The sequence below is a fragment of the Protobothrops mucrosquamatus genome, unplaced genomic scaffold (assembly GCF_001527695.2).
Source record: "Protobothrops mucrosquamatus isolate PMUCROS unplaced genomic scaffold, P.Mucros_1.0 scaffold4126, whole genome shotgun sequence".
Lineage (NCBI taxonomy): Eukaryota > Metazoa > Chordata > Lepidosauria > Squamata > Viperidae > Protobothrops > Protobothrops mucrosquamatus.
The window spans coordinates 21,978-46,421 of NW_015390054.1; the positions used below are offsets into that span (position 1 = coordinate 21,978).

General features: G+C 38.7%; 2 protein-coding genes across 2 annotated transcripts in view; both read left to right on the forward strand.

Moving 5' to 3' along the window:
- Window positions 1–12,454, forward strand: part of THUMPD3 (THUMP domain containing 3) — a 17,956-nt gene extending 5,502 nt beyond the window's left edge. Inside the window, exons 4-10 of the mRNA XM_015827984.1 lie at window positions 674–1,171; window positions 2,754–2,884; window positions 5,504–5,573; window positions 7,679–7,794; window positions 7,946–8,053; window positions 10,241–10,364; window positions 11,350–12,454. Coding sequence (XP_015683470.1) covers window positions 674–1,171; window positions 2,754–2,884; window positions 5,504–5,573; window positions 7,679–7,794; window positions 7,946–8,053; window positions 10,241–10,364; window positions 11,350–11,481 — 1,179 coding nt within the window. The 3' untranslated portion in view covers window positions 11,482–12,454. The remainder of the gene's footprint in view (window positions 1–673; window positions 1,172–2,753; window positions 2,885–5,503; window positions 5,574–7,678; window positions 7,795–7,945; window positions 8,054–10,240; window positions 10,365–11,349) is intronic.
- A 4,097-nt stretch (window positions 12,455–16,551) lies between these two features.
- Window positions 16,552–21,434, forward strand: VHL (von Hippel-Lindau tumor suppressor). Its single transcript, XM_015827983.1, has 3 exons — window positions 16,552–16,840; window positions 19,253–19,375; window positions 21,040–21,434. The coding sequence occupies exons 1-3, from the start codon at window positions 16,624–16,626 to the stop codon at window positions 21,237–21,239; spliced, it is 540 nt and encodes a 179-aa protein (XP_015683469.1). The 5' UTR covers window positions 16,552–16,623; the 3' UTR covers window positions 21,240–21,434.
- Window positions 21,435–24,444: the final 3,010 nt, after the last annotated feature.

Below are 24,444 nucleotides of genomic sequence, written 5' to 3' on the forward strand. Positions count from 1 at the left end.
AAGCGCACCCGGAAGGCCACTGGTAACCAGTGCAGCTCGCGCAGCAGCGGTGTTACGTGGGAGCGACGAGTCCCTCCCAACACCGCCCGCGCGGCCGCATTCTGGACCAGTTGAAGCCTCCGGATGCTCCTCACAGGGAGCCCCATGTATAGAGCATTACAGTAGTCCAGGCGGGAGGTGACGAGAGCATGAGTGACTGAGCCTCTTCTTTGAAATATAGCTCACCATTCTCTAAGAGAAAAATCAATGATGCTTAGTGCACAATATCAAAACAATATAGAAACAAAAAGCATAAATAGCTAAAAATAGGGAGAATAACCATCTGTAACTAAAAATAGCCACATAAAAAGATAAAAAAAGACTCCAGAACAATGCCATTGAACTCACATTTTAAGAATCATTTGAAACTACTTAACATGTGGTCTTCCTCAGAGAGGCAGTCTGTATTCTTTGCGCCCAATGAAAAAGAGCCTGTCCCTAATAGGTAACAGCTAAACATTTATTTGGAGAACATTCCTGAAGCCAGCCCTCTACTGTAATCAGAACTGACAAAACATACAGCTATCAGCAGACCATCCACTGCTTTCCAAAAATGAATTCATTTTCTGAACTATGGAAAATGTGCAACTGTATACAATGAGTTTGTCTCAAAACTGTTATTAAATTCCTATAGGAAGAAGCTTTAAAGGATTTAGAAGATTTGGTTAAGGATCTCCCTTGGACCAACTCTTTGGAAGTATGGAAGTTAAATACAAGCCTTAAGAAAAGAAAAACTAGACGAAATAAGGGCAGCCATCAGGGTCATGCAAAGAAGGAGAAGCTAGATAAGAACAAGAACCAAGAAGGAAATGAAGAATTGCAAAAACCTGCACAAAATGATTTCAAATCTGCTGAAGTCCCAGACCCAGAAAATGCTGATGAAATAGTACCATCGGATGACGACGAGCAGTCCGAACCCAGAGAAGAGTTAACATCCAATGGTGACAACAGAAATGAATCAGGTGATGGTAAGAAACAGGAAATGGAAGCTGAAACACTGAAGTTCCGGGTCACTTGCAATAGAGCTGGTGATAATCACAACTTTAAATCAGATGAAGCAGCAAGAGATTTTGGAGGAGCTGTACAGGACTTCTTTCAGTGGAAAGCAGATATGACCAATTTCGATATAGAGGTAACATTCGTTCTTTGAAAGTCTCCTCTTGTATATTCATTGGGAAGAACAGTTTAAAACACAATACATATAGTCCTCAACTTACGATCGGTCGCTCAGTGACTGTTCGAAGTTACAATGGATTTCCCCAGAGCTACAACCCAGATTTGAAGTTCTGACGGCCGGTACTCACCCCTCCCTGTCACATAATTGCATTTTGGTTGTCAAACAACTGGCCTTCATGTACAGCCATTTGCAGCATCCTGCAGTCACATGACCATGATTTACATTGTTTTTTCCTGGAAATTGACATTTACTTTTCCCAGCAATGGATTCACTTAACCATGGTGTTCACTTAACAATATCTGCAGAAAAGGTCTGGCAATCAGGCAGTCATATGGTGACCTTAACTGCTGGCATGAATTTCAACTGTAATTCTAGGGTCAATTACAGTCATAAGTCAAGGACTATAAGATCTACCTTTATGGACTATAAACTATATAATATCTGAGCAATGGGCATCTATAAACCAAATACAATAAACCATGATTTACCATTATGGGAATGAATTACATTAAGCCTTCATCCTATGGCCTCCCACTTTTCTCTGATGCAATGTTGATTTCTAAATGCTGCACTATGCTTTATCTTATCATATTTTATTGGATAATTTTGATTATTTCAGATAGACTAATTGCAAACAATTAGGTATGAAGCAGCTATATTTCAAGTAACATATTTTTAGTAATCGTAGTTATTTTGATTTAGATCATGGTGTCCAACCTTTTGACTTATCTGTGCCATGTTGGGTGAAGAGGAATTGTCTTGGGCCATATATAAAAAATATAATAATGTTAAAAGTTTACAATCTTGTAGGGCCGCATTACTAGCTGTCCAGGACTGCATGGTGCCATAGGTTGGGCATGCCTGATTTAGATCATAATAATCACACAAATACATTTTAATCTGAAACAGAAATGAAACTTTCAGTTTCTTCACAATAGGAGAGCATAGAGAAAGCTATATGAATTAGAGGTTCATTGCTTCAATCCCAGTCAATAACTTCTGAATATGGTCTGAAGTTTAGACAATTACCAGAAGAAAGGTATTAATTCAGAATTGGATAGCCATAGTCCTTGACTCTTTTTTTCTAGTTCTCAGTTCCATTGTCCATTACAGCAGAAACAAACAGCACAATGTCCCACCATTAACCGCCAGAACTCAACTCTGTTTACATGTGTAATACATTCCATACAATAAAGGAGAATATTTAATAATAATAATAATAATAATAATAATAATAATAATAATAATAATAATAATAATAATAATAATAATAATAATAATAATAATAATAATAAAGTTGGAAGGGACCGTGGAGGTCATTTGTAGCTCAGGGTTGAAATGAGGGATCCTTGGTGCTCTCTGAACTTGGTTGTTTTCTTGCAGATGTTTCATTACCCAAAATAGGTAACATTATCTAGTAAGAAGTAGAGTTTGCTCTCAGTTTATATTCTAGTGGCTTGCCCTATCAGTGTTAGTGGGAGTGAATTAATAATAATTATTATTAATACCTAACCAATATTAATCTGCTTTATTCAAGGTTCTTCTCAATATCCACAATAATGAAGTGATAGTAGGGATTGCATTAACAGAGGAGAGTCTTCATAGAAGAAATATTACACATTTTGGGCCCACAACTCTTCGTTCCACTCTTGCATATGGAATGCTGAGGTATGTGTGAAAAATTTATTTCAAATTTGGACCAAAATCATATGGTCAATCAATCAATCAATCAGCCAATTAAAAACCATATCTGTATTACCCTAAACTGCAGTATGCCATGCATTCTAATCTGGCGTGTACATTTTTTACTATTCTATGCATCATGATATTTAAAACTATTCCACAAGATGTTTACTGTAGTTCTCTTTTGTCATTGTTTTTGCTTCATTCAAAAAGTAATCTTCATGCAAAAAAGCTTATTGCATTTTTGTATGAAGAATTACAGCCCATTGGTACATCTATTTCTGATAGATCGGGTCTAAGTATTTTTCTACTGATAGGAGTATTCCAATCAGGGAATTGCTCTTGCTGGTGGGATGAGGTAAAGATGGGGGATCTTTACTGATTCTCTTTCTCTGGAGCACATGGAGACTTTCTCACAATTCCAGGAAACTCTCTTTAGAGTACATCTTCATAGAGGGGAGGACCTACATATCCAAAGAGTGTAGTAGCAATATTGCCTTGTCACTTGTTCTCTAACATAAATGTTTTCCTAGATTATCATTTCTGTGGGCGAAAGGTACTCTCCCTTTTAAGCTGTCTTGGCATGTAGGAAGCTAGGTTTCTACTAATGGAAATATGTTTGGGATTTTTTTAAAATCATATACTGTACATCTTAAAATATAAGAATAGTCTTGCCAGATCAAGGCAAATTCTATCTTAGTCCAACTTTTTGTTTCTTAAGAGACCAATCAAATGTCTGTATGGCTAAAAGCAGGAGGTGAATAATACCCTTCTGCCATTGTTCTCCTTCAAGTGGAATCTCTGCCCATGTCCAGTGATAATACTTGGCTGTCAAGACTAATAGACCCTGATAGATGTGTTCTCCATAACTGTATTCAGTTAAAGCCATCCAAACCTCCAGGTTATTACCATATCTTCTGAGAGTGAATTCCACAGTTTAATCATGTTGTATGAGAAGAGCTGCTTTTTATTGCCTTTTCTAAATTTACTTCCAATCAGGTCCATTATATGATTAGTAGTCATAGTATTTTGAGAGCGGGAGAACTCCACTTTCTCCAGGCCATGCATGATTTTATATACTGTACATTAGTAGCAATAGCACTTGGACTTACATTTTGCTTCACAGTGCTTTACAGCCCTCTCTAAGTGGTTTACAGAGTCAGCATATTGCCCCCAACAATCTGAGTCCTCATTTAACCAATGTCGGAAGGATGGAAACCTGAGTCAACCTTGAGCTGGTCAGGATTGAACTGCTGGCAGTAGGAAAAGTTAGCCTGCAATACTGCATTCTAACCACTGTGCCACCAGGGCGTCTTAATCATGTACTCCCTAATAGTTTTTTCCCAAGATAGAGAATTCCAAATATTGTAACCTCTTCACTAATGTGGGTGGATCATTCTGGTTGCCATATATGTATACTGTATATATGAATGAGATAAGGAGGTTTTGATTCAGTATACATTATTTTAAAATTCCTTAAATCAATTTGCAAGATATCCTTCTGGAATGTTTCATCATAATTTTTAGTTTTTACTGATATGTTAATATTTTTATAGGAATACAGAGTGAGCTGTCCAAGTTTTCAAATTGTTATGCATGTGAAGCTATTCAGATGTGAAGTGTAAAAGACACTTCATAAAGTGAAAGTACGCTGCTGCCCCTGTTGATGCCTCCTTTAAGCAGCTACACATTTTCCTTAGCTCACACAGTAACTGAATAGTTCTAGAAAATATATGTTTGAGTTATGGAGGTACCAACATAGTGCAAAAAGATGGTTGCATCCTTATCCACTTCTAAGAAATTATTTTCATGATGCTGCACCTTTTCTACTTTGGATCTGAATGTGGGTAGTCCTCAACATGACTACAATTGGGACCAGAATTACAGTCACTAAGTGAAGTGGTTGTTCAGTGAGATGCTCAAGTGACCACTTTGCTCAATGACCACAATCCTGACTCTCCCAGTTGCAGATGTTAATTGATTGTATTGGTCTTTACCTGGAGCACAGAGTGCCTTGGAATGGAGAAGCACTGGGAGGCCTGGCCCCCAATAGCAAATGAAAACCTGTCACAGACTGGGAGGCCCAAGCCCTCTCTCCGCCCCACCATGCCCAGGTTCACTTATCTTTGTATTGTTCTGAAGCTGCTGACAAGTGTGCTCAGCCAACGAGAAGCGTGGCCTTCCCAACGAGGCCACCGCATACCATCCAGCAAGTGGGCTCCATTCTTGTGATCATTCAGGATATGTTTTCTTCAAATCGTATGACTTGGAAGTCTTCTGAATGATTATGAGACTGATTGCACTGGCTAAGTTAAAAGGCTAGGAAGCTATTGAATGCAGGATCATTTGGAAGGCCTTTTCTCCAAATTGCACACTTGCAGGATGGCACTGTATGTAAATGTTCTTAATGGTATCCACCATTGATGTGGAAGAGGGGAATGAAAAAAACTAATAATATTACATTTGTATGTATGTCAGCTTTTTGCTTTCAGTTTTTGCTTGTTTTGTTATTTTGCTCTTTACACGCTCTATGATGTGGTCAGTTAGAATTTCCTTTGTGTCTTAATATTATACTCTGCTTCTTTTTATCCTGGTTTTGTTTAGATTGTGTGATCCACAGCCAGCCGATGTAATAATTGATCCCATGTGCGGGACCGGTGCTATACCAATAGAGGTACCGCTCTCTCCTTGCTTCCCTGTCCTCAAGCATATTGGGTCTTCTTTATTTCTGAGTAAATATGTATATCTATTGGCAACTTCAATTTCCGGCCTTGAAGTTGAGATTAGTACATCATATTAATCTTATCTGCAGCGACTCTAGTATGTTGTCATAGCAGTAAGTCTTTTGAAATATGGCTTATTATAAAATGGGGGGGAAGGTGTATATAGCCATTTTAAACATACTGATAGGGGGGAGGTCTGCACCTCTTAGAGTTTGTCTGAGCTTTGGATATATAACTTAAATCACTACTATACTACATGTACAAGAAACGGTGCATGTTTCTTTAATGTCTTATTAGAATCCTTACAGAATCGTTGCAGAGATGTCGAGCCTATGGCTTGCCTAAACTCTTCAGTAACTGCAGTACTTCAATAGCACTCTGTAGTTGAATTTGGAAAAGCTTTTATACTGCTTGACTGAAGGGTGGGGCAGCAGATAGATCAGTGGTGGCGAACCTATGGCACAGGTGCCAGAGGCGGCACTCAGAGCCCTCTCTGTGGGCACGCGCACCGTCGCCCAGTCCTAGGCCTTCAGCTGGGTTTTATAAAACCTTTTCACTTTAGGCTTCCATCGCCATGTGCAAAAAAAGAAAAAGGTTCAATCAATCAGTCAATTTCAACTTCTTGCGGGGAAAAAAAGATCTTGCAAAGTTGAAATTGATTGATTGAACTTTTTAGTCCCACCCAGTCTGCCGTTACCATCGCAGCCACGCCCACCCAATGGGCCACACCCAGCCGGCACCCAACGATGCATAAGTGGGTTTTGCGTTGCAGTTTGGGCACTCAGTCTCTAAAAGGTTCACCATCACTGAGATAGACGATGGAAGGCCAAGCGCAGGTTGCTCACTATCCTGAGCTCAGATCTGATTACATTACCGATAGTCATTAGAAATTGTGCTACCACTGAACACATGGTAGTTTAACCCGGTCTCTGAAATTATGGCTGTTGCAGCACTCCCGCAGTCACGTAATCAAAAAATCCAGGCCCTTGGCAGACTGCCCATCCTTACAGCCACATTAGTGCTTCAAGCCCCCTCACCTGTCTACCTCCCTGCCCCATCTCTACCCTTTTGGCCGCACTGCATTCTGCTGGCTCAGCCAGCCTGCTGACCCTGCAAGGCTTTCTAGGGTTCTGAAACCTTGCAAGAAGGCTGCAGGCAATTTGGGCGAGGAGCGAGTGCAGCCTCGGGAAGGAGGCCTGGCGCAGCCAGCAGCTGCCTCACAAAAGGCCAGGCAGGGCACACCTCATCAGCCAGCACAGGAAGAAGACGGCAAAGGTTCAGCTGGGGATGGCAAGGCTGGCAGGGCTAGCAAGCACAAGACAACAGGGCCACCAGGAACAGCAGGATGGCAAAAGGCGCCAGCGTGCAAGGCAGTCAATAGGGAAGAAATGGAGAGACAAGGCCAGTGTGGGGAGTTGAAGAGAAGGCAGTCTGTTACCTTATCCAGACTCAGGGATTGGAGGGACCAAGCCAAGGGTAGTTTGGATTGGAGTGGGTCCTTGACTAACACCAGTGGGATTCAGTTAACAATGGCAACTAGGATTTCCAGGATTGCCATAGCTAAGCAATGTGGTCACACGACTTCACGCTTTACAAGTGTATCACTTAGCAGTAGAAATTCCAGCCCAAATTGCCATCCTTACTTAAGGATGATACTGTATAGCCAAAAGGTCAGGAATATACAGAAGAAACTCTAGATCTCAAAAACGCAAGAAATCTAACCAGTTAGGTTTATATTAAATATATATTATTGAATTATGGGCAGATTTCATGTACACAGCAAGGAAATGCTTCTGGCAATTTAGAGTAGGCAGAGAAGTAGTTTGCTCAACGATCGGCTGTTTGTTAGAAACCCTGCCTCCCAACAGTACAAATGGATTGTTGCTAGCAAATCCCTTCCTTTCCACAGCATCTCTGAAGTGAGTGTTATAGATAGTAGTGAACTAAACATTAGTCTCAATTTTTGTTATGAAAATATATTATATATATTGTTTTTCAAAAATAGTTTTCAGATGGAGTGCTACATTGCCAAGTTCACTATGTTTCTCATTCACAGGGGGTTACTGTCTGGCCAAATTGTTATCATGTTGCTGGGGATAACCATTTACAGGCTGTGAAGAAAACAGCAAATAATATCTCCTCATTATTGAAGCAAATTCAAAGTAAAGAAAGGTAAGAATTAATAAAAAAGTAGTATAATATTTGTTTTTTCAAACATCCAAATAATAGAAAGTATCAGTTCATAATTGTGGATGTGTGGATCTGAGCAATTCTTTATCCTTGAAATAATTTACTGCTGATGGGAATTTCTAATTTATAACAGCACTTCTACAGGAATGCCCATAGATAGCATCCAATGGGATAGCTGCAATCTCCCCCTGAGGACCAGCTCTGTGGATGTCATTGTAACAGATCTGCCATTTGGAAAAAGGTAAAGATCCATATGTTTGGATGATTCTCTTCCTTCTTCAGGATTGCGGTAATTACTGACCAATGAATTACTGTCCAAATATAAGAGATACATGTTTCTTTAATTTCTACCTCTGCCCTATTGATAAGAAATATGTTGATTCTGACCAATATTGTGAGATGCAAAAATAGCCTTTGGAGCAAAAAATTACTGTCCATTGTATGGACTTGTGTATCAGAAATACTTCAGAATGTCATCTAATTAGTAATACAGTGATTAGGCAAAGTACGTGCAATTTATAGAAATTATTCTATTTATCTAGTTTATATCATGTTCTCCTAAGAAACGACTATCATTATTATTAATAATTGGCGATAAAAAAGACAAAAAGTCTGGATAGTGGGCTTCGAGTATGCGGAGACAGCAGAAGAGAAGAGAAAGAACTGGAGAAGATAAGAAAATGCAAAGACCTGCAAATAGAAATAGAATAACTGTGGCAAAAGAAAGCAAAGATAGCACCAAGAGTAATAGGCATCTTGGGTGCAATCCCAAAACAATTGCAGCACCCCTCAAACACTACCAGCATTGACAAATTCACCATCAGTCAATAGCAACAGCTATTGACAGGTTACTCGGAACAGCTTACAAAATACCTTTGACACTATTAAACCTCATCACCTGCCGTTCCAGGTCTTTGGGAGGACATAATACGTGGATAAAAATTGCCAAATCCAGTCTGAATATCTGGTAGACTGTATGACGAACCTTATAAAACTTGTAAGAAATCATTTTGAAAGAAAGTTAAAACTATTAAACTGCACCTTTTTCATCTTTATCTTCTTTGTCTTTCACTCATTCAGTCTTCCTTCATATATTTGTTTGATAATGCATGTTTAAAATACAGGTAGTCCTCAGTGTACACTCCTTCAGCAACCATCAAAGTTACTACGGTACTGAATAAGGGGTATTTATAACAGGTCCTCCTAGTTCCAGCTATTTGCAGTATCCCATTGTCAAGTGATTGTAATTCAAGCACTTGGTGATCGGATTGCAGTTATGATGTAGTGTTCCGCACTCATATGATCACCCATTTGTGATCTTCACTGCCAGCTTCCGACAAGCAAAGTTAATGGGAAAGCCAGCAAGAAGTTGCAAATGGAGATCAGGTGACTGTTACCATAAAGTGACCGAGCAACGAGAAGGATTAAACAAGTACAATTTAACAACAATCATAATATCCAAGATCATAAAAAGAACCCAGTTCATAAAAAAACATATTAACTATTCTACTCAAGAAATGTAGAAATGTTGTATGGATCCAAATGCAGAAAAATTCTAATTTGAAAATAGATAATTTATTATACACAATCTTAAACTCAGATTAATCACTTTCAAAACATCAAGTTCTTGATTTATGAATTTAGCTGCCCAGACTCAATTCAATAATGATATAGATGATATATAAATTTAATAAATAAAAAATGTTTATTACATTATATAATTTATAATTTAAATTATAGTCATAAGTTTTTGTAGTTGCAAGTCAAGGATCATATGATCAGACTCAATTTTTGACAGTTTTTGGCTGGATCATTAAGTGAACATTACAGTCATTAAACATATCCATTTTAACCAGTACGTGGGTTATTTTTTTTGCCAAAAACCGAAAGTAAACATCAGCAAAAAAACATTGAAAATTTCAGTCTCTTGCCTGTGTGATGCTACAGTTGAGCCTGTTGCCATGCACCCACAGTGCGATCATATGATTGGGGGGGAAGGTTACTTCTTCAAAATCTGGTCCTAAGTAGCTTTTGAGGGAGTCTATTGGAACTTTGGTCATTAAACAACCAGCCATCAGTCAAGGACTACTTGTACTCATTGTTTAAAATACTAATTAAAAATAGTTTAATGTTTATTTAAGTTTTTTATTTTCTTCTAACTTGAGACTGGCTGTACATGATTAAAAATCATTACTTTAGAAATATGTTATAGCATGAAAGTGATCATTTATATCATAATTAGTTTAAGTGAATAAAAACTGGAGAAATAGTACAACTTCCTGGCTTCTTATAGTTTCTCATTCTAATTTAAATTGTTACAAGGTTTGTGATATACCACTGTTGGACAACTATTAATATGCAGACAAAATTAAGGATGTGAACACTTCTAAAGTTACTCACTTTCTATTGATAATCAATTTCACTGTAGGATGGGGTCCAAGAAGAAGAACTGGAATCTCTACCCATCTAGCCTTATGGAGATGGCCCGAATTTGTAGGCCAAGGACTGGGAGAGCTGTACTGTTGACTGAAGATAGGAAATGCTTTGCCAAGGTAGGCATAGATTGCTAACCTATGGTAATAGTATGTTATTTTCAAAGCAATCTTTACATAGGATATATTAGGGCATACATAGGGCATAGGTTAGTCCTGGTAGTGCAGTGATTAAATGCAGTATTGCAGACAAATTCTGCCCATAGTCTGGAGTTCGATCCTGATGGGATTCAGGATTGACTCAGCCTTCCATTTTTCCAAAGTTGGTAAAATGAAGATCCAAATTGTTGAGGGCAATATGCAAATAATGTTTATATTGTAAACCGCCCAGAGAGTGCTGGGGAAGTATATAAACTTAAATGCTATTGCTATATTGCAATAATTTATGGTGTCTTGTCTATCAACATTCTGGGAACAAGCCAAATTCTACATTAGTAAAGGTAGATAAGAGGTCACATTTATCTTGCCCAGGATAAATTGCAGTTTGTATGCGAGAAACTGTAAGTTGGATATTTTTTTCAAGGGGAACTTAAAAAACACCTCCAATTATATTTAATTATAATTCTTTCCATTTCTTTCTTCAGTATGCATTAGCCAAGTTAAGATATCTCCCTGTAATAGCTGTAAATCTTGTGTTACTAATTTAGTCAAAAAAAGAGCACTGGTGGGCTCTAGAGATGAAAAGAATAACACAATTTTATGCAGGTTATCCACTAATGAAGGTCTTTGCATACCTATTAAAAGGCAGCTTCAAAGAATGCCAATATTACATTCCTTCTCCATTCCCCCCTCCCTTTTTCCTTAGAAAATTATAATCTGTATAATTCTGGATTTTGAAAATGTATCTCAAAATTAGGTTCCTAAAAGAAACAGAAGCAGGCTTTTTAACTTCTTAACTACTTTCCTGTTATATATCTATTTAGTGACTGAAAATAATGGAAATTTCAGCTCAGAATTGCAATAAGACTTTGCCTTTAGGCATTTCTTTACCAAATGAAGTTGATTTGCTAACCTTTGCTAAATTTTGAATCATTTTGTATTTCAGGCATTGTCAAAAATGGGGCACCTGTGGGAAAAGTCTCATACAATATGGGTGAATGTTGGAGGCCTCTGTGCTGCTGTATATCTCCTGAAACGCACTTCAGAAATAATTGAGCAGAGAAGATCATATTGGTAACATTTTAGACAGGCCTAGCACTCTTCCATAATCCAAAAGCTTTACTTGAGATTCCAAATTGGTGAGTGCTTCAGAATTAAGTGGGTTCAGCGAAATGAACTACTGAGTAAACATACTGTGCCAAATCCAACTTGAAGCTCTTGAAGGCACTTAAATAGGAAATTGTAGTAAGTTGATAAACCTTGCAGTTTTACTGTCAGCCTGAAAATGACAGTTACTGTGTCAATTTAAGTGCAAATCCTTTCATATTCATAAGGGAAGCTACCCAATTTGGTGAAAAGGCTAATAGTTTCAGAAGAGATATTTCAAAATATAGTGTTAGAAGATTGTTTTAATATTGTTCAGTTTAGAGTATCTTTAGATAAGAGGGTGTATAATATTTTGCCACTGGACAATTGGCTCCATTTTATTTTGTTTGGCATCTAAAATAGGGGCAATAAAGTTAGTACAGTTTTACAAACTTTATTGCCCAAAATAGGAACAATACAGTTAGTACAGTTTTACAAACTTTTATAAGCTCTGAATTACACACTGTGATTTCACTAGCGTTGTTTCCTTATCTGCTGTCTCAATGTAAGAATTAAATTGTTTGTTTTCTGTCATATGCTTGTTATAGCTCTAACTGAGAAGATGTTGTATGAATCTTTATACTTTTCTTTGTCATTGTTCAAATTTCAGGCTAAAAAAAATGCAGTAATAAACTTTATATGTATTGTTGATTGGAACTTGCAGGATACATGAGAATATTCATCAGTTAATTTTAACCTGAAAATAATAGCTAAAGAATGTGCTTAGTAGCTGAATGACAGTAACTTGTAAGGATTCTCGAACATGGTCCAAATTAACAAGATCTATACAATAAATATACATCTTACCATCAGTTTGTTATTCCATACTCTTGCAAAGCTTTCTTTGCTTCTCATATTAGTTGTTGATATTTTTTTCCTGTATATAATAAAGTTTTTACAAGGATTACCTGTCCTTTCTTTTCCATACATATCAAACCACCAAGCAGTTTCTTGTAAGGCAGTTTATTTAGGTTTACTTGTTCATATTTTAGATTTACTTGTTCATAATTAACACCATAATTCAGAGAAAATCAGAAACCTGTTATTCATATTTACAATTATGTACATTTCTTTTATATAACTAAGAGTTTAAAGCCTGTATATTCAGTCTCTTAAATATTAAATAAATTCTTGAACGATAAATATATTCTAATGAAGCTTTCTTGAGAAAAGGAGGCGTAGAATCAATTTTGATTCTTGCTCTGCCCCATTGTAATCAACCTTTTATAAATGAAAAACTTACCTAATTAAATGTCTTTTGAAAGTGAAGAATTTTGAAACCAGATGTGATTGGGCACTTTTTAATTAGTGATATCTCAATAGCTTAATACGTATAACTTTAAATCTAATCCTTCTTCTTAGTTTTGAATACTATAAAGAGTATTCCTGGCATTTCCTATAGAAAGTACAGCTACAGTAGTATAAATTTTGAACTATCTTGTTCCTTCTAAAAAGATTAAGGTAAGAAGCATGTCTTTTAAGCAGTATTGAGGTACCACTTTATTAGAGGTAGGTAGCAAAGAAAATACTTTTGGGATCTAAAATTAATTGCAAACATAAGAGCTAAGCCCTAACAGCTAATATGTGCTTATAGCATGAGTTTTGCTGTACATTTAGATATTTATTATATTTATTGTATAATAATAAATATTATTTATTATTTTCTTTTGCCCCCTGAAGAACAACCTTAAGAGGTAGCCTGGACTGGCAGTCAGTGGCATCTGGAGCTGCTCCACTGCACTCAAAAAGCTTCCATAGCTAAAAGTGGATTGAATCTGGGACTCCAATGTCACAGGCACATGCTAAAAAGTTGCCTTGAGTGCATGTTCATATAGTATTATGCTTCATACTCAACAAGGAAAGGTGGCTCTTAATATTATACAGCCTTCAGTGTTGTAAAAAGGGGTTCCTGACTACGTAAGCAAGGTAAAGAATTTCCTTGTAAATAGTTATCTCAAAATTGCAAAAGGAATGGGGTTTTTCTTTTGATGTGAGCTTAAGTTAAACGTTTCTGAAAGTAAACTCAACCAATTCACTTCCTTGGTGTTAAATTTTCAGTTAAGAATTTTCTTGAATTATAAAATGTTTCAAGAATTCACAGCTTGAGAGAAAAAGACCTTGAAAAGTTCCTTATTTTGTTCAGCTCTCCTCAGCCCCATGATAAATTTTCTCTAGAAAGATATGAGGTTTTTTTTGTGTGTTTTTTTAAAGAAACGGACTTATATCCCACCTTTCCTCCGGGAGCTCAAGGCAGGAGAAATGGCTCTCCCTTCTCCATCATCATTTAATGCTGCATATTCCAGTTGCTATCAACTATTAACCATGATTAAAACACTATATCATTGTTAGGCCAGTTCACAGTCATAACTTTATATTACACAATCCATGCAGTATTAAGAAATGTTTATTCTTAACCATTAGCAAGGACAATGACAGTGCATGGCATAAAACGGGTGACAAACTAGCGGCCTGTGGGCCAGATGTGTCATGTGCAGGCCATGCCCACCCCGGCTCTGCAAAGGCAAAAAAGTCACGATATGTCATGATATGTCATGTGATGCGATTTGAGTTTTACACCTGGGGCATAAAAGAAGGAAAAGATGGCTAAAGCGAAAGAGGTGACATCAGAAGTTGTTACTGACTGGCCCTCTTCTGCAATTACATGAAAAAGCTCATTCTGTACTGAAAGCTACTTTTGAAGCTCCTCACTTCAGTTACTTATATTATAGCTTTGGCTTTATTTGAAAAAGAAGGGAAAATACCAATTTTACTCTGCCATACAACCTAGACAATGGATACCATGTGGTTCTCAGGATATTTTTGTCCCAGAATGGAAAGAATTGTTTTTCCTCCCCCAAAATATATGTGGATAATTAGACAACTATGATATAAGTAAATAGGTGCAAACAATCCAGATGTTGGGATATAGATGAAAATTTCATTGTCTTTCACGACCTGTGCGCTCACAGCATTTCTCATTTTTGTATATTGGGATTACGCACCATTTGGCACAGTCATTAACTCTATCTGGCAGCAAGATTAATCTTTTTATTTTATTATGAGTTGTTAAACATGTTTTATGCACTTTTGTAACTCACCTGGAAAACACAAAATAATAATAATGAAATTATTTTCGTCAGAGTAGACTATAGTAATAGCCGCCAGTAAATTTTCAGAGCACTTTAAAAAAATGTGAATTAAAATACTTTTTGGAACTAACCAGATAGTTTATAACAAGTGCTGGGATTTTTTTAAAATTCTCTATTATTTCATCATTGCTTCCCACAATTGATTAATCCAAATCTCAGCTAAATGATATTCTCTTACTAGTAACCATTTTACTATAGGATTATAATGTATCTTTCAAGCAATTGTTGCAAAGCAGCAATACCAGGATAGGCAACCTTGGCTCTTTTATGACTCATGGACTTCAACTCCCAGAATTCCATACTGGCTCAGGAATTCTGGGAGTAGAAGTCCACGAGTCATGAAAGAGCCACGGTTGCCTACCCCTGACTGTTGCATCCATTTGGTTCCTTAACTCAGGTTTTGTTTCTCCTGAAAAGCCTGAAGCCTGCCTTAGGTTTCATTTCCTGACTTAAGTTTCATTTCTCCTGAAAAGCCTACCTCAAAGAATGAATACCTCCTAATCTCAAGTTTCCTGTCCTTTGTGTACTTCATATATGGCAATGAAGAGCCATCCCCCTATTGTCTTTTTGTACACCCCCCCTTTATGACGCTAATGTACCAATAAAAGAGAGGCACGGAGATCCTTCTGGATCTCGCCTGCCATCTCACCTGAAGAAGCATGTTGTCCGTGTGTTTCCTAACCTGAAGCGAGGTCCGTTGGTTTAGGCCGACGTGAGTCACCACCGTCCTGCAGGGAGTGGGACCCCGGGATTTTGCAATCCCACACCTGACCTAAACAAATCCCTGTTGTTTTCTTGGCAGCATTTTCAGAAGTGGCTTGCCCCTGCCTTCTTTATAGGGCTGTGTTTTGTTTGGCAGCTAATTTGACTATTATCCATTATTACCCCAGGGTTTATTTCTTTAATTTCCTAGATTCAAGAGCCCTGGTGGCACAGTGGTTAGAATGTGGTACTGCAGGTTACTTCTGCTAACTGCAACTGCCAGCGGTTCAAAGTTGACTAGGCCTTCCGTCCTTCTGAGGTCAGTAAAATGAGGACCCAGATTGTTGAGGGCAATATGCTGACTCTATAAACCACTTAAAGAAGGCTGTAAAGCACTGCGAAGTGGTATATAAGTCTAATTGCTATTGCTATCTTTCCATTTTTGATAAAATACTGCATGCTATTTTTGTTTTTGCACCATGTTGGTTATTATTTTTACTGGTTTTGATTCTGCAAGTAGTCCTGGCCATTTTTATATTTACACTGAAATACAAGAAAATACCCACAAGCACACCTTTATAATGAAAATATTTTCCAGAATCAGTCCATTGAAAATGCATTCATAAGGCTTTCCTGCTTACCCTAGTGCAGGAATAGCCACTGTTTCTTGGGCTCAGAAATGGGCCCTGGCATTGTCAATTTGCCCTGGCAACTACAAATGAAGCTTTGCATTTGTACTGTTTTCCTGACTTTTTTTTTTTTTTAAAAAAAGCTGAAATTGCCTGGAACTCTGCCAGCTTCTCCTAAAAGGAGAAACAACATCTACTCAAAAATAGACCTGGGGAGGGGGGGAGAGTAGCATTTTCTTCCCAACACAGGTGGGAAAGATTTAAAAAAAAAAGGGAAATCCACCAGGTCAAGGCTATAGCCACCATTGTCTATACCCTGGTTATATGTGGTTTTTTTCCCCCTAAAACGAACACCAGCCTATACAACATGACCCTCCAGAATAACCGAACTGCGCAAGCGCTTACGGGGCCTTCGCGTCTAAGGCACGCGATTTCCGCAAAACAATGGCTGCCGAGGGTGCGCATGCGTGGAACGGCGGGAGTTGTTTCTCCACAAAATAATGGCTGCTTACGAGCGCGGGCATCTGCGCGCTTAAAGTCTTCCCCGATTTAGGTGGCGGGACGTCCCCCTCGCTCGGACCCGAGGCGCTCAGGATGCCGCAGAGACCTGGGGAGGAGGAGGAGGAGGAGCGAGAACGGGAGGACGCTGCTCGGCGTCTGTGCTCGGTAAACACGCGGGAGCCTTGCCAAGTTATTTTCTGCAACCGCACCCCCCGCTTGGTGAGCCCCGTCTGGCTGGACTTCGACGGGAAGCCGCGCCCCTATCCCACCCTGAAACCGGGCACCGGCCGCCGGATGTACAGCTACCTGGGTGGGTAGTTTGCGGAGGGCGCGCTGCGGGCTTAAAACGCTTTGCGGTGGGTTTAACGGACGTGGCGCGACGGGCGGATCGACGCCTTTCCGCTGTCGGGTTGTAATACCTTGCAAAGGGTTAACGTTGCAAAATGTTTATTGGGGAAGTCTTTCACTTCCCCGGAGCCCCTGGGGCAGGGGGTAGGCAACCTCGGCTCTTTTATGACTCGTGGACTTCAACTCCCAGAATTCCTGAGTCAGCATAGCTGACTCAGGAATTCTGGGAGTTGAAGTCCACGAGTCATAAAAGAGCCAAGGTTGCCAAACCCTGCCCTGGGGGAAGACGGAGATGCCCGATTCTCTGCCTGAGGCAACGGGTTGCAAGAAGCCGTGGGATGATGCCGAGGTCATGAGGTCTGCAGGGTTAGCCTTTAAACAGGAAGGTCTTGTTAAACAAGCTGGCCTTTCGGTTGACTTCAGACTGCACATAAAAGCGCCGGGCGAGGAAACGTGTTTCTCTCTGCTGAAAAGCTGGGAAAAAGTAGCCTTCAGCTTTTGCAATGATACTGAACATGTCTAGAGCAGGGCTTTTCAACCTTTTCACCCACTGTACCACTTTTAGGATATGGCAACATCTGAGTACCACCAGTCGCCTAGCAAGGTGTCAAAAACTTGATGACAAAAAAAGGGAAAAAGTGATAAAGTACAGGTAGTCCTCGACTTACAACAGTTCGCTTAGTGACTGTTCGAAGTTACAGTGGCACTGAAAAAAGTGCCCCCCAAGCCACAGCCGAGCAAGACACCTGCCTGCCCGCCCGGCGGCGCTCTTCCTCCTGTCCGAGGTTTTCATTGTTGTGAGCATTTCTGTTGAGGATTGGCAGCGGGGGGTGGGATGGGGGGTGTTTGGTTGTTATTCCCCCCCATCTGCTGGGTGGTTGCAGCAGGTTTTGGTCACTTCACATGACCCTGGGACACTGACTGTCATAAATATGAATCAGATGCTAAGCATCTGAATGTAAATCACAAGACTCTGGAGATGTTGCAACGTTCCAGCTGATTGGCGCTTCTTCTGGGCTCAGCAGAAGCGCCAGGATCAGCGCCGAGCTCCAGCTGGATCCTGGCGCTGATCTTGGCGCTTCCACTGAGCCCTGACAGCCCTTCAGCTCCAGCCATCTCTCGCTCAGGCTTGTGCGTGCTGCCAGCGGTGCAGCTCATTCCCCTCCCCCGCTACCACTTTTCTAGGATGGTCACGTACCACCTGCCAGGTGCCAATGTACCACAGGTGGTACCCGTACCACTGGTTGAAAAGCCCTGGTCTAGACAATAGTGGCTATAGCCTTGACCTGGTGGATTTCCCTTTTTTTTTTAAATCTTTCCCATCTGTGTTGTGAAGAAAATGCTACTCTCTCTCCCCCCCCCCCCAGGTCTATTTTTGAGTAGATGTTGTTTCTCCTTTTAGGAGAAGCTGGCAGAGCTCCAGGCAATTTCAGCTTTTTTGCAAAAAAAAAAAAAAAGTTAAGAAAACAATACAAATGCAAAGCTTCATGTGTAGTTGCCAGGGCAAATTGACAATGCCAGGGCACATTTCTGAGCCCAAAAAACAGTGGCTATTCCTGCACTAGGGTAAGCAGGAAAGCCTTATGAATGCATTTTCAATGGACTGATTGTGGAAAATATTTTCGTTATAAAGGTGTGCTTGTGGGTATCTTCTTGTATTTCAGTGTAAATATAAAAATGGCCAGGACTACTTGCAGCATCAAAACCAGTAAAAATAATAACCAACATGGTGTAAAAACAAAAATAGCATGCAGTATTTTATCAAAAATGGAAAGATAGCAATAGCAATTAGACTTATATACCACTTCGCAGTGCTTTACAGCCTTCTTTAAGCGGTTTATAGAGTCAACATATTGCCCTCAACAATCTGGGTCCTCATTTTACTGACCTCAGAAGGACGGAAGGCCTAGTCAACTTTGAACCAGTGAGACTCAAACTGCCAAACTGCTGGCAGTTGCAGTTAGCAGAAGTGAAATTAAAGAAATAAACCCTGGGGTAATAATGGATAATAGTCAAATTAGCTGCCAAACAAAACACAGCCCTATAAAGAAGGCAGGGGCAAGCCACTTCTGAAAATGCTGCCAAGAAAACAACAGGGATTTGTCTAGGTAGTCACCAGGAGTCAAGGTGATTCAAAAGAACACAATCACAAATATTAACTGTATCTGCATAGTTACTTGTGTGTCACTCTGGTTCTGACAATCCTCTCATATTGGTAATTGTCTCCCATTCCATAGAAGTCTTAATCTTTGTGGATTTTACTAAACCCAATAAATTACAGACATTGCCTTCCAGCAATCTTTGTATCTACAAAAATATGTGACTTTTCAGTATATGTATATAACTTGCTAGTAAACTTTATTTTTTTTTCCAGAACATCTTTGGTTGTTCAGAGATGCCAGGTCAGGTGATAGTCTCCTTGTCAACCAGACGGAGCTGTTTGTAGCTACTCGCAATACAAATGGACAACCCATATTTGCAAATGTTACATTGCCAGGTAAAGTTACCAGTGAATATCTCAAATAAGATTACAGTATAGTTTTATTCTATTGTATGATGAAAAACATTGCAATTGCTAAATAGCAGTTTGGCTCTCTTCTTTTTGTCTGACATAAGCAACACCTGAAATTCTCTGAATTTCTGATGTCTCTCATTTTGAGGTTCACGTCAACTGCACCAAACTTTTTTAGTCTTCCTTTCCCCCTCATCTCTTTCCTTCTTCCTTCATGTATTTCTTGTTCAGTCCTTCTTTATTCTCTCTACAGGACAAAATCACCCCAGTGTGCTACTTTGGATTCAGTAAACATTCAGCATTCATTTTCACTCCATCTTTTCTTGTTTTACAAGAATATAGTTACAGTTCTTAAGCATCTCATTCCCACTTCATTCAAATTTTATGTTTCTCCTAACATACTCAGCTTTCACTTCCATATAACAAAGTGGTCAGAACTATCCTTTTACACATAGCTTTTTCATTTCTTTCAACAAATGTCCATTATTTCAAGATATCACATACTGCCCATTACCTGCCTGTCAGCACTTGGACACCTTAAAATTTGTCCATCTATGTTTCCTGCTTTAATAAAACATTCTACTGACACAAATTCATCAACTTACTCAAATTACTCACATTCATATGTAACTAGCAATTATTCAGTCTGTTTTCTCTCTCAATTACAACTGTCTTGATTTTCAATAAATTATCTTCAGAACTAAAGAGAATCTGCCTTTTTTTACAATCTTGAAAATTCACTCCAAATCTATCAAGTTCTCAGCAAAAAGCAAAGCAGTGTCTGCATGCAAAAGCACATATATGCTTACTTTTTTACAAGTTTCACACAGATTGGGGATCTCTGCCTTAGAATATTTGATTCATTAATAATCTGTTTCAAATCAGATGCTATTTCTTGTCACAGCTGTTAGATAAAATCTGAAAGTGAGAATCTGAAAGTGGTAGAAGTCCAACATTTCTTCTAACAAATCTTTTTTTCGTTTATTTTGGTGAATTGTTATATCACAAGCAAATCTTCAATCCTGTGAGCAGCTAAATACAATATTATTTAAAGTGCTTTATTATAGTTACGGTAGGAGAGCCAGCTTAGTTGTTAGGGTACCAGGCTAGAAATCAAGAGCCTGTGTTTTCTAGTCCCATCTTAGGCACAAGGCCAGCTAAGATTATTTTGGGGTAGTCACTCACTCTCAACCCTAGGAAGAAAGCAAAGGCAAACCAGTTCTGAAATTTAGCCAAGAAAACTGCATGGACATGTCCAGGCAGATACCAGGAGTCAGTGCTGACTCAAAGGCACTGAAAAAATAATAACGTGGGGGAAATATCTGTAAGATGTTTCTGTAACATTATAATGATCTATAAATAATTGCCTCACTATCTGATGTGCCATATGTTTTAGGTGTTTCCTACAATATTTACATTTAAAATTATACACCTCAATAAAGAGAATGAAATTGAGGAAGTAGATAAATACTGGTTCTTAAACAGTATCTATAATTGTTGCTGTTTCCCTTTTTTTTTAGACTAATTTATCATGGAGGGTCATGACTTTTGTTTTGATAGCTAATAAGACTATTTGATATTTAAGCTTGTTTCACATTAGTTTTGAATACCTTCAGCCAAGCATTAAAAGTCCATTCTTCTCTCCATAGTATTCACTCTAAAGGAAAGATGTCTGCAAGTTATCCGCACATTAGTGCAACCAGGAAACTACAGGGAGTTAGACATTGTTCGTTCATTATATGAAGATCTAGAAGATTATCCAGACATTAGGAAGGATCTTCAGCGGCTTTCTGTGGAGAGGCATAACCGATTGAGGAATGGAATCTCTGATCGACGTGAGGAGTCTTAAATGAGAAAGCTACTTGGGCTAATAAAGTGCTATGTACAAGAGGTATTATGAATGGAAAAGATGACATCAACTTTCTGTTGTGTGTTACTTAACTCTTGTTTGGCTTAGCCTATGTAGGTTATATGTTGACAGCTGTAGGAATGGACAATGAGTCAAAATGCCACCAGGCTATAGCTAAAAACACTTTTAATAAAATACAGAACATTAGGCAAGGTATGGAACTTTGCTTAGATATCATACAGGAAAAGATGAAGTGTTGCCAAAGCTGTTTTTTGGTGGCTCTTCACATACTTCAACTGCTGTTTTATTTTTATTATGTTTATTGTAAAAACTGAACTGTGAACAAAATAATCTTCATATTTAAGAATAAATTACTATTAAATGTTCCACCCCTCTATATTTATCTTACAGATAGATTTTGAGGGACAAGAACATTAGGTTGTCTTTTATTATTCTTACGTTTCCTATAGATCATTGTTATTGCTGCAGATATTTGACATAAGTAGAAAAAGATAGGAATTCCGTGAATGAACGTAATGAATGTTAACTTCCATTAAAGCAGGGAGTAAGCATTTTTTTAGCTAGTATTCTTCCCATTGCACTAACCCCAAAATTTGACAGCTGTATGGCAAAGACATAGTTTTATGATAAATTTAACCCTAATTATGATAAATTTAACTCTAATTCAAGTGTCACTGTAGTAATAAAAATGATTGAAATAAATATAAAAATAATAACTTCTACTTCTTAGATGTTCCAGCCAAGAGATCATGACCAAGTATTCCCTAAACAATAGGGAAGAAAACTTCCTGAATTTCCTATGCTTCCTCAGTTCATTTGCCTTACAGGTTGCCCTTGACTTAGAACTGTCATTTAATGACAGTCCAGAATTACAATGGCCTTGGAAAGGGTGTTTTGCAGCCCATAAAGCACTTCTGGCCTTTGCAAACATTGCAGCAGCACCACCACCACCACCATAGTCATGTGATCCTGATCTGGGTGCTTGGCAAACTGTTCATATTTATGACCAGGTTATTGCCAAGTGCCTTGCGATTATGTGATGGACATTTGCAATCTTCTCTGCCAGCTTTTCTAGAAGGTCAATGGGGAAGCCAGCAGGGAAGGTTTGCAAGCTGCTGCCACTTGCCAAGAGGATTCCCTTTCATCTCTGGGAGCGGTCTAAAAGAGCTGCCTCCCAAGGGAAGCTGAACCCCTTCAGCAGATGCAGAAATGGAGCTAAAATCGTGAAGATTTCGGCTCCATTCTTCTACCCTGTTGAAAGATTTCCCTTTCATGTACAGAGGGGAGCTGAACTCCTTTCAGCCAGCCTCCAGAGACGAGAGGGGGCGGAAATCCAAGTAGAGAATGAAGAGTCAAATTAGTAAGGAAAGAAGTGTGGGATGCCATAGGTGGATGGGGGAAACCCAGTGCTGTGCATGAGTGTCTCATGCAAATCTTGCTTGGATTTTGGCAAGGAGGATTTTCAGCTTCTGACTGGAGCCTTTCTGGGTCTCTTCCTTCCTCCTGAGGCACCTGGTGCTCCTTACCTGGAACTCCACTTAACAACCTGCACAATTACTTAATGACTCCAGTCAGGATTATAGTCATTGAGCAAAACATCTTGTTTAATTACCACTGCTCAATTTATTCCTATCCAAATTGTGGTCGTAAGTCAAGACTACTATATATCACATATTTCCAAAACTCTCCATTTTAATAACTTTCTACAGCAGAGGTCCCCAACTTTTTGGGCACCAGGGACCGGTTCCGTGGAGAAAGGGTTTTCCACAGACTGGAGAGTGCGTGGTTTTGTGTGCTGCCTGCATCCCACGGATGGGGCTTTGCTTGTTCGTGCGGACAGGTTGCTGGCCTGCTGCGGCCCGGTATCAGTCCACGGACCGGGGGCTGGGGACCCCTGTTCTACAGCATGCTAAGGTAGTATTCAACTGTTTTATAAAATATTTTTGTTTGAGGTTTAGCAGGTGATACATGGAAACACTGTTGTCCAATTTTCCAGAGTCTCTTCAATAAAGCTACTAAAAACTAGAATTATTTTTGTTATTTGGTGTCAGCAAAGAGTGCTTTCACTATTCAATTGTAGACTGACAAAATGGAATAATTGAGGCGAGACCCAATGTTTAGATATCATTTTTCAAGTAAAGCATGTTTGCTAAATAATTTCATGTCCAGAACAGTTTCTAATTTGTATAATTTGTGTACATATGAATGTTGGGGGCTGGAATTTTGTGTAAATAAAATTCTTCTCCTGTTTTAAATCAGACAGCAAAAATAGCATCTTTATGAAAATGAAGTCTATAATAGCTCAATTTTAGTAACTTAAATATTTAGTTCTGTAACTGAGTTCTTAGAAAAAAAACATGTTAATGTGAAATTGGGCACATCATTACTTTTGTGTAATTCTATGTTTATTTGATATAGAGTGGTAATAGTTGTCCAGGCTGGCCTATTTGACTTCTATTTCTGAATTGTTAAGAATTGCTTTTAATGTATATTTGACTATTTCTCGGCATTCCATATAATGCAATTTATCTTTTTCTAAAAAAAAAAAAGAACTTTGAAGATATTAAAGCAGTTTGTTAATTGGATCTCTGTTTTTCTTTTCTCTCCTGCCCCTTCAGTTCGTATAAAAATGTAACGTATAGACTATGTTAATGCATATTAAGCCATTGTTTACAAAACTCATTCGCTGGATATGCGTCATATGGTAAGCCACAGACAAGTCATATTTTGTCTTGCCATGTTTTATGAAACCAAGCATAATGTTACTTTGGCTAGTTTCCTGCTAGATTCTTAAGCAACGCAAGAAAGCAATTGTAGGAAAAAATGCCTCCACACTAGGAAGCACAATGAACTAATTGGCAGTATTTTCCTTTTAATTCCTGCAGGTGTCTCAGGGCAATGCTGTAGCTTTACTTTTCTTGACAAAAGTACATTTCTTAGCAGGGTTTGACTATGGACTTGATATACATAACACATTTCTCTATTTTTAAAATGGGATTAGCTTCTCCTTTTTAAACTCTTCTTTTGAAGCAATGCAGATGAATAGACCACGATGTCATAACTGTTAACTCTAAGCAGCACTATTTACATGACATAAATAACTTTTCAGATATATATTTTACATTAAGGATGGGCAATACGTGATGAAGCTGAAGCAACCACATTTTGCTTTGGTGCCCAGCTC